The following is a 10,545-nucleotide window of genomic DNA, read 5'->3' on the forward strand; positions in this document are numbered from 1 at the left end:
TCATGTTAATCCCCAGATATTTCACCTTCCTCACCACAGACAGACCTGTTTCATTCTGAAATTTCTCTTTTTCAAACAATGTCATATTTTTCTCTAAAACCTTAGTTTTGGTCTTATTCAATTTAAATCCTGCCACCTGACCAAATTCTTGAATTAGTTCTAAAACTCTTTTAGTACTAGATTCTGGCTCCTGTAACGTCAAAACTAGATCATCTGCAAATGCTCTCAATTTATACTGTTTAACTCCGACCTGTATACCTTTAACCAACCGGTCCCTTCTAATCATATTCAGCAAAACCTCCAGGACCGATATAAAAAGTAAAGGGGAAATTGGGCATCCTTGTCGTGTCCCTTTTTCAATCTTAAATTGTTCCGTAACCACATTATTTACAATTAATTTGGCCTTTTGTTCAGAGTATATTGCACCTATACCATTTTCAAAACCTTGGCCTACCCCATACCCTGTAGATTCTTTTTCATAAAACTCCAAGAAATGTTGTCGAAGGCTTTCTCCGCGTCCACAAATATCAAAACAGCTTTAGTATTTATATCCACATCTAGCTTTTCCAAAATGTCGATTACATTCCTCAAATTGTCAGATATATGTCTTCCTAGCAGAAAGCCCGCTTGGTCCTTATGTATCTCTTCAATCAATACTCTTTTCAATCTCTTGGCCAAAATGTCAGCAAAAAATTTGTAATCCACATTTAATAAGGATATGGGACGGTAGTTTTTAAGTTGGGTCTTTTCAGTCTCTGTTTTCGGTATAAGTGTAATGTACGCCTCTTTCCACGATTCTGGTGCCTTTTTCCCTTCCAAAATCTCATTACAGACTTCCTTCAGAGTTTTAAAGTCAATAAGTCACATTTTAATCAATGTTTTTAGCTGTTATTGTTTTTAGCTGCCCTGAGCCCGGTTTTTAAACCGGGATGGGTGGGGTACAAATAAAAATTATTATTATTATTATATTTGTTGTTGTACCGTACTGTATTTTGCAAAGAATAATTTAGGGAAAGAAGAACATACGTCACATAGTAGCTGCAAAAGAAGTGATTCCGATCAAGGTCACAGAAAAGCTGAATCATTGCCACGGAAAACCCAAATTTATGTTTCCTCCAATTCAGCTATAAAGTGTGGGTTTTTTTAAATATTTGTACAGTTGAACCTTGGTTATTGTACTTAATCCATTCCGGTAGTCCATTCAACTCCCGAAACGGTTCGAAAACAAAGGCGTGGCTTCCAATTGGCTGCAGGCGCATCCTGCACTCAATCAGAAGCCATGGAAGCTGCATCAGACTTTTGGCTTACAAAAAACATTCGCAAACCGGAACACTCACTTCAGGGTTTGTGGCATTCGGGAGCCAAAATGTCCGAGTACCAAGGTGTCCGAGAACCAAGGTAGGACTGTTCTGTATTTGCTGGGAAACGTATTTTGTAAAGATAATAAGGGGGAAAGGAGAACATACATCATATAGCAGTTGCAAAACAGGTGACTCTGTTCAAGGTCACAGAAAAGCTCAATTATTGTTTGGTTAACTGCCTTGAAAAGTGTGTCTTTGTGTCTTAGAACAGAGGGTGTGAGATGGGGTAGTCTCACCATTGTTTTGTTGACTGAGAATATGGGAGAGCCAATACTCCAAGCAGACTGTGTCCAAAAGAATTTAGTAAGACAGGCAAGCCAAGGGGTAATGATTTATGCATTGCTACAAAAGTATGTTTTTGGAGCAAGAAGACCAAACCCTCTCTTGGGGTCAAGGGAGACAAACACTTAGTATTGAACTTGATATATAAACAATAGTTTGTTATACAGTTGTCATCAAGCTATTTTTTTGTAGGAAAAGAGGTACTGGAAGTTCCCGGAACTCACCATGAACACCTCCCTCCTTCTCCTATAATGGCAAAGGCGCCCACTTGAGAGGTGCCAGAACTGAGTTCCAGAGAGTTCCTGCTGAAAAATGCCCTCGTTGCCATCCTGACCAGTCAAGACTTGTTTTCAAGTCTTGTGTAAGGAGTTTACTTTATCACTAAGCTTTGAGGGTGAAACCGCTGCATCACTCTCAACAACTCAAACATAGATCACAGTTTTCACTGGGAAAGCTTGGTGCAAACCACAATAAGCACCCCTTGGAGTGTGGGCCTTTGCCTGGAAAGAGTAGAGAAAAAGTTAAGTATGCAAAAGCCCTATGCCTACCAGTTACTGGGGGTGACAAGTGAGGGGAGGGCTGTTGTGCTCAGGTCGTTTGTGGGCTTCCCATGAGCATTGGGCTGGCTACTGGGGGAAGAACGTGCTAAACTGATCCACAAGAACTTCCCTTCTGAATGCATAGCGTTTTGGTTAGCGGTATCTGGTGATAATCAGAGGAGGGGCTATTCTTATTGTTGGAATATTCAAACTGAGTCTTGCCTTCAATTGCAGAGACTGGTAAGAGCTGTTCACATGGGAATAGATCCAGTAGGAACCCATCCTCATGAAAAACAGAGGAGCAGCTGGGATTTCGCTAATTCTTTCTTCTTCGTGGGCACTATGCTAGCCACAATAGGTACTGTCATTTGGTTCTGGCTTCTCCCCAAATATAATATGAAGGGCATTCAACTGCTCTCGCTTTTGCTCCTTCATCATCCTTCACACCTCATCTTTGCCTTGCCCTTTCTGGCCAAATAAATAGTTCATTTATTGTATGCCCAACAAGACCATTCCCTGATTAGTTATTTATTCCCCACCCTTCTGGGGTCAACCTAATGCAAATCCGTCTCTCTCAGCACAACCCTATGCATTCAGTGGGACTTGCTCCCCAATAAATTTGCATAGGATTGCAACTTCTTTCCAGTAAGCTACACAATGCACCAGAAACCACACACCCTTTTTGTCTGGATGCAGAAAACCATGCACTGAATGAGTGGAAGAACCTACCTTATTAAGGTAAAGGTAAATGTAAAGGGACCCCTGACCATTAGGTCCAGTCGTGACCGACTCTGGGGTTGCAGTGCTCATCTCGCTTTATTGGCCAAGGAAGCCGGCATACAGCTTCCGGGTCATGTGGCCAGCATGACTAAGCCGCTTCTGGCGAACCAGAGCAGCGCACAAAAACGCCGTTTACCTTCCCGCTGGAGCGGTACCTATTTATCTACTTGCACTTTGACGTGCTTTCGAACTACTAGGTTGGCAGGAGCAGGGACCGAGGAATGGGAGCTCACCCCGTCGCAGGGATTCGAACCGCTGACTTTCTGATCAGCAAGTCCTAGGCTCTGTGGTTTAACCCACAGCGCCACCCGCGTCCCTTTAATCCAGAGCTTAATCCAGAACTGTTTAATCCAGAGCTTTCAAAACTTTTCATGTTGATGACACACTTTTTATACATGCGTCAATTTGTAACACAATAATTCAGTTTTACTAGCAAACTGGTGGTTAAACTAACCCCTCTGTAGCGTTTGCATGACACACCTACAGTACACACCGCAGCTGACAGACTACGGTAACTTGTCGCGACACACAGTTTGGAAAGCTCTAGTGAAGCTTTCTGGTGTGAAGCACAAACTGTTGATTCAAGTGTGCTAGGGATAAACTAATCTGCACTTCGAGTTCAGGCCATAAAGCTGCAGCTTCTGAGACCCAAGAAAAGGGCTTATCTGTTTCTCAGCTTCTGAACTTGAGGTATCCCAGGAGGCTTCATTTCTTGACTCTGTCCACTTGAGAATCTGGATCAGTAGATACTATTAGTTTTCTAATTGGTTCTCTGATTATTCCTGGTGCTTGGCAAAATCTTCATAGGATCTCAGCTGAAAACAACTCAAGTCTGGTCCTTACAGATGCATGGAGTATGCTGCTTAGTTATTGAAACTTTTCAACATACAATGCAATAAAAACCAAACTGATATAAAGTAAAAGAAAAGAAGAAACACACACAGAGAGAAATCAATCAATAAATAACAAATAAATAAATAAATCAAAGAAGGAAGGAAGCAAGCAAGGAAGGAAAGAAGGTGGGAATAAGGGAGAAAAGATTCAGAGCCCTCTATCAGAGGCAGAGTTTAACCCTTATCCATCCCAGCTCTCACCTGGGCATACTGATCAGGTCAGGTCACACCGCAATTGAAAGAAATCATATTCTTAGAGCATTCTTGAAAGAATTTAGGGACTTGGGAATTGCAACTGATTCTAGCCAACTGATGGTGACGAATGGAGGAACTCTTTTCCCTCCTTACTGCAGATGCCCTGAAGACTTACCTTCAGGGCTATTATGGGGTATCTGGGCACGATGGTGGTTCCTCTATCTAAGACGCTCCTTGCATGCCCAATTTCATCACCAAAGACATATCATCAAATACTTTTCTAAATTTATCCCAAAAGAAATAAGTATTTTGTAATTCATTTTTAATCCAGTAACTGTATCACAAATTTTGAAGAACTGAAAAATCTGAAGGTAATTGGCAAATCAACAGTTGCTGACTTTGCAACTCTTTCTTAATCTTACAACAGGCTATGGAAACCTCTGTCCCCAAACGAAAGAAGGTCAGATCTTTTGTGTTATTTTTGCTCTCTTTGGAATCCCCTTCTGCCTCCTCTGCTTGAACTATATTGGCTTTTTAGTCTCAGGAGTCTTTGAAAGCTGTGCAGAGAAAGTGCATGGGAAAGAAAACAAGGTAATTCAGTTACTTTATCTAGAGATGGTTTCTAATCTAGCAGTCACAAGACTGAGGCCAACATAGACTGCTGCTGCACTCGGGTCCTGTATGCAGGTTTCCTGTGGGCATCTGGTCAGCTTCGATGAGAACAGAATCCTCAACTAGAAGGGCCCTTGCCTGTTCCTGCAGGGCTCTTCTTATATCTATTATATTTCATATACATATACATATATAATTAGCTGCTTCTATAATAGTAGGAAGATAAGAAAAAAATAGACATGTGCCCTCTAATTAAATGAGGAAGATAAACTCGAGCTCTGCCTTCAAATAGGAATGAGAGAAACTCCCCAAATTATTTGTTTCAAGAAGCACAGATTTTTTGGAACACAGCTGTTTGCATTTAGTGAAAATGGCTCTGGGATAAATTTGCAAAATATATCTTCTCAAATTCATGGAATTTATTTAACTCTCCAAAATGTTCGTGGGTGCAAGGGTGCAACAACGTACAAGTGAACAAAAATTGCATCATCACCATTTTTTTCAAGGTTTAGAAAATCAAGTTTGCCATGTTAACACGGGATTACGACAGACCAAGGCTTTTAGATACTTGCCTCTTTCTAAAACAAAGGTTTCTGTTTTGTTTACAGCTTGGGTTTGGACAAAATGCTAAGCCAAACCATGCCTTAGTTTGTGGCCAAAGCAGCCACCATCTCCTCTCCTGGAGCCTGTCTTGGAGAAATTTAAAAGGAGGTTCCTAGACTGTAGCTTACCTACACAGCAATCCAAAAGAAAAGGATGTAGGTTCCCAGTGAATAGATGTGAACCAAGCACTTGCATGTGAATGTAGAACTGGGTATTGTGCTCCAGATGAAGTCTAACTAGGATGGAATTATTGTTATTTATCTGTTAATGCAGCCTAAAATCCCTGTGCATGGCTGGAAGCCAAGAAAACTGAGCTCTGTTGCATCAAACCTACCTTATTTCTTTTCTTTTTTTCTTTATCTTTTAGAATTCAGCAAGATATTTTATCTTGTTCGTGACTATGGGAATTATAGTGTTTCTTATTTTGCCATCATTCCTCTTTCAACGGGTGGAGGATTGGAGTTATTATGAAGCTATCTATTTTACATTTATTACACTCAGCACCATTGGTTTTGGAGACTATCTAATTGGTAAGGCTTTCAAAATACTTTCATATTGTGAGCTTAACTGGTTTTAGAGATAAAGCTAGGTCATCTGTGGCCTCAAGGTACTAGTGGGAACCAATCTGCTCGACTGAAGAATATGAAAGCTCAGTTCAGGTTTCATACAAAAGATGACTTGCAATGATTATAATTTGGAACCCAAACTATATTTTAAGTTTCTCAAGTACAGACCCTCCAAGTATCCCTATTTTCCAGGAACAGCTCCAGATTTACAGAAGCTATCCCAAAGAGTAATTGATGGTTCTTTGACATCCTGGAAAAAAGTGACAAGTAGGGTGCCACCAGGTTCTGTTCTGGACCTGTTGTTGTTCAACATCTTTATAAATGCTTGGTTGAATGTACTGAGAGGATGCTTCTCAAATGTACAGATGACACTGAACTCAGAGGAGTAGCTAATGCCACAGAAGACAGAATCACAATTCAAAATGACCTTAACAGATTGGAGAACTGGGCACAAGCTAACAAAATGCATTTCAATAGGGACAAATGTAAGGTTCTGCACATAGTCAGGAAGAAGCAGCTGCACAAATGTAGGATGGGGGACACTTGGCTTACTAACAGTACATGTGAAAAGGATCTAGGGGTCTTGGTGGACCACAAGCTTAACATGAGTCAACCATGTGATGCAGTAGAAAAAAAAAGCTAACGGTATTCTAGGCTGCATCAACAGAAGTACAGTGTCCAGATCAAGAGAAGGAATAGTACCACTCTATTCTGCTTGGTCAGAACAATCTGACAATCTGGAATACTGGGTCCAGTTCTGGGCTGTTGACAAATTGGAACATGTGTAGAGAAGGGCAGCCAAGATGATCAAGAGTCTGGAAACCAAGCCTTATGAGGAATGGTTGAAGGAGCTGGCTATGTTTAGCTTGGAAAAGAAGAGACTGAGAGGAGATATGATAGCCATCTTCAAATATATTAAGGGCCGTCACATAGAAGAGGGAGCATGCTTCTTCTCTCCTGCTTTTGAAGGTAGGACTCAAACCAATGGCTTCAGGTTACAAGAAACGAGATTCTGACTGAACATTCATTAAAAATTTCTGACAGTAAGAGTGGTTCGGCTGTGCAAATAGACTCCCTTGAGAGGTGGTGGACTCTCTTTCCCTGGGGTATTTTAAGCAGAGGTTGGATAGCCATCTGTCATGGATGCTTTAGCTGAGATTCCTGCATTGCAGAGCGTTGGGCTGGATGCATCAAACATGAAAGAAAGGAAAATGCTCAATATGTTTTACTGGACAGTGATTTTGCACCTTTCTCTTGGTTGGAACTGCAACTCCACCCCCATTATATTATTATTATTATTATTATTATTATTTATTATATTATATATATATATATATATATATATATATATATATATATATATGGGACGCAGGTGGTGCTGTGGGTTAAACCACAGAGCCTAGGACTTGCCGATCAGAAGGTCGATGGTTCGAATCCCTGCGACGGGGTGAGCTCCCATTGCTCGGTCCCAGCTCCTGCCAACCTAGCAGTTCGAAAGCACGTCAAAGTGCAAGTAGATAAATAGGTACCGCTCCAGCGGGAAGGTAAACAGCGTTTCCGTGTGCTGCTCTGGTTCGCCAGAAGTGGCTTAGTCATGTTGGCCACATGACCCGGAAGCTGTACGTCGGCTCTCTCGGCCAATGCAGTGAGATGAGCGCCGCAACCCCAGAGTCGGTCACGACTGGACCTAATGGTCAGCGGTCCCTTTACCTTATATATATATGCAGGAATTTACAGGATGTGCACTGATTGGGAATGTGGTAGCGCAACCACACCAAAGCTTTTATAGGCTCAAACAGCATCATGTGCCCAAACCATCATGAATAGGCAATAATAAGGACATTGGCAGCTTCCTGTGTTCATCTTCCCACAATTCAGTGGTAGAAATGTCTTTTAAACGTATGGTGTGAACATGACCTAATGAGGTCTGGATAAACTGAGTTGGCGGGTCCTTTAAATCACCTCTTCACACATTATTGTTGCTTTTCTCTGTGTCTCCAGGGAAGAAGCAGGACAGAACCTATTTTCTGGGCTACCGGCTGCTCTCAGCCATTTGGATCATCATTGGTCTGGCCTGGATAGCTGTGCTGTTTGAACTGGTATCTTCATTCCTGGCACCTGTGGATCCAAAACCAAGCTCACAAAAAGACAGTAGAGGGTAAAAATAACACCACCCCAAAGGAGTCAGTCTGCTACATGTCCACTGGAGAAGAATTTATCATTTCATTCAGGTGGAGACTGACATAAAAATCAGTTGCACTCAAGGACTTCGGTTGAGCTTTTTATAATTTTATGCCATTGTGGCAGCCTGCTGATTCCTTAAAAACTCACTAGTTGCTCTTTAGGTTATGCAGTTCCTAATAAACTGTGAAATAGCCGGGTATTCTGCAACCAAGAGAGGGAGGGAGGGTCTTAATTGGATTCTCAAAACTGGAACGTGTGCAGAGGAGAGCAACCAGGATGATCAAGAGTCTGGAAACCAAGCCTTATGAGGAGTGGTTGAAGGAGCTGGGTATTTTTAATCTGAAAAAGAGGGGACTGGGGGAGATATCTCAAGGGCTGTCACATGGAAGAGGGAGCATGCTTGCTCTCACCTGAACTGGAAGGGAGAACTTATACCAATGTCTGTAAGTCACAAAAAAGGAGATTTGAACTAAACATCAGGAAGAACTTTCTGACAGTAAGAGCTGTTCAGCAGTGGAACAGGCTCCCTCGGAAGGTGGTGGACTTTCCTTCCTTGAAGGTTTTTCAGCAGAGGTTGGATGGCCATCTGTCCTGGATGCTTTAGTTGAGATTCCTGCATTGCAGGGGGTTGGACTAGATGCCCCTTGGAACCCCTTCCAACTCTGCAGCTCTATGTTTCCATGATTCTAAGGGGCATTTTCGTCCAACATCAGGACAGACAAAGGGTCCCCATGTAAAGTGAGGGGGGTGGAATTTTTCAAGCTCCCAAACTGGGAGTTGGCCATCACTGAAGTATAACCGCCCCTGAAATATGGAATTGCAGGAGAAAGCTCTTGGAACATTTTGAGAGGAAAGAATGTCCTGAGGTACTACCAAGTGAAGTGTGTGCGAATGCATCTCTGGGGAGAAGGGATCTGTGCTTTTGCTTGGGTCACTTTTCCCGTTCCACGGTATTGACTGTCCAGCTGCCACCAGAAGGAAAAACCCCTTCTGCTGAACACCCCAATTGAATTAGATGAAATAAAAGAGGCTATAAAAGAACTTAAAAAAGGGAAAGGTCCAGGACCTGATGGATTTACAGCAAGATATTATAAAGAGATGAAACACATCCTATCGGTGCCTCTGAAAGAAGTTATGGACAATATTCTTAAAGAAAGAGAAATTCCGGAAACATGGAAGGAAGCATTTATTACATTTATTCCAAAACAAGATTCTGACTTAACACAAGTAAAAAACTATAGGCCTATTTCACTACTTAATACAGATTATAAAATCTTCGCAAGTATTTTGGCGAAAAGGATAAAAAAAATACTGCAAGATATTATACATAAGGATCAAGCGGGTTTCCTACCTGGCAGACAGATGAGAGATAACGTAAGGAATATAATTAACATTTTGGAATATCTGACTGCCAGAAATGAGAAACAAGCTATGTTAATATTTGTTGATGCAGAAAAGGCCTTTGACAACATATCTTGGGACTTTATGTTAAAAAGTTTAGAACATATGGAGGTAGGGAAGGAATTTCTCAATGGAATAAAAGCAATTTATACCGAGCAGAAAGCTAAATTAATTGTAAACAATGTGATCACGGAGGAAATAGAGATATCTAAAGGTACGCGACAAGGATGTCCACTTTCACCATTGTTATTCATCATGGTACTGGAGGTCTTTCTAAAATCACTAAGAGAAAATGAGGCAATAAAAGGGGTTGCAGTAGGCCGGAACGAATATAAGGTGAAAGCCTTTGCCGATGATCTGGTCATAACGGTGGAAGATCCTTTGGAAAGTATGAAAAATATACTTATGGAGATAGAGAGATTTGGCCAAGTGGCAGGATTTATACTGAATAAGAAAAAGACTAAAATAATTGTTAAGAACATGGATCTAGATAAGATAGAAAATATACAGCAACAAGCTGGTATAGAGGTGGTGAAAAAGGTGAAATATTTAGGTATTTGGATAACCCCCAAGAATATAGATTTATATCAGAATAATTATACACCAGTGTGGAATGGGATAAAGAAAGATTTGGATGTGTGGGGACGAATGAAACTATCATTTTGGGGAAGGATTTCAACGATAAAGATGAGCGTGTTACCAAAACTATTGTTTTTGTATCAAACGATTCCAATAATCAAGGGGACTGGGGTTTTTAAAGAATGGCAAAGAGTGATTTCAAGGTATATCTGGCAGGGGAAGAAGCCAAGAATTCAATTTAAGTTATTAACTGATGCAAAAGAAAGAGGAGGCTTCGCCTTGCCAGACTTGAAATTGTACTATGAAGCCTCATGTCTCTGTTGGTTAAAGGAATGGATAAAATTAGAAAATACAGAGTTGTTGGATTTGGAAGGATTTGATAATAGATTTGGATGGCACGCGTATTTATGGGCAGGAAAGAAGAAAATCCATAGAGGTTTTGGAAACCACATTTTCCGAGGACCATTAAAAGAAATATGTGAGAGGTATAAAAACCTACTGGAAGCAAAAATTCCACACTGGTTGTCTCCGTTAGAGGTTATGACTGTTA

The 10,545-nt window shown here is 41.1% G+C and overlaps 1 protein-coding gene and 1 long non-coding RNA gene across 3 annotated transcripts in view; one reads left to right on the plus strand and one right to left on the minus strand.

Moving 5' to 3' along the window:
* The window catches only part of LOC310765360 (potassium channel, subfamily K, member 16-like), a 44,657-nt gene extending 36,562 nt beyond the window's left edge, over window positions 1–8,095 (plus strand). For both annotated transcript variants that reach the window (XM_083620207.1, XM_083620206.1), the window contains exons 3-6: window positions 2,417–2,540; window positions 4,478–4,641; window positions 5,633–5,795; window positions 7,833–8,095. In XM_083620207.1, coding sequence (XP_083476333.1) covers window positions 2,417–2,540; window positions 4,478–4,641; window positions 5,633–5,795; window positions 7,833–7,993 — 612 coding nt within the window. In that variant the 3' untranslated portion in view covers window positions 7,994–8,095. The remainder of the gene's footprint in view (window positions 1–2,416; window positions 2,541–4,477; window positions 4,642–5,632; window positions 5,796–7,832) is intronic.
* The window catches only part of LOC310766573, a 123,015-nt gene that overhangs the window by 104,745 nt on the left and 7,725 nt on the right, over window positions 1–10,545 (minus strand). The gene's annotated exons all lie outside the window — the stretch shown is intronic.

Source organism: Podarcis filfolensis, assembly GCF_964270895.1.
Source record: "Podarcis filfolensis genome assembly, chromosome: 1".
NCBI lineage: Eukaryota > Metazoa > Chordata > Lepidosauria > Squamata > Lacertidae > Podarcis > Podarcis filfolensis.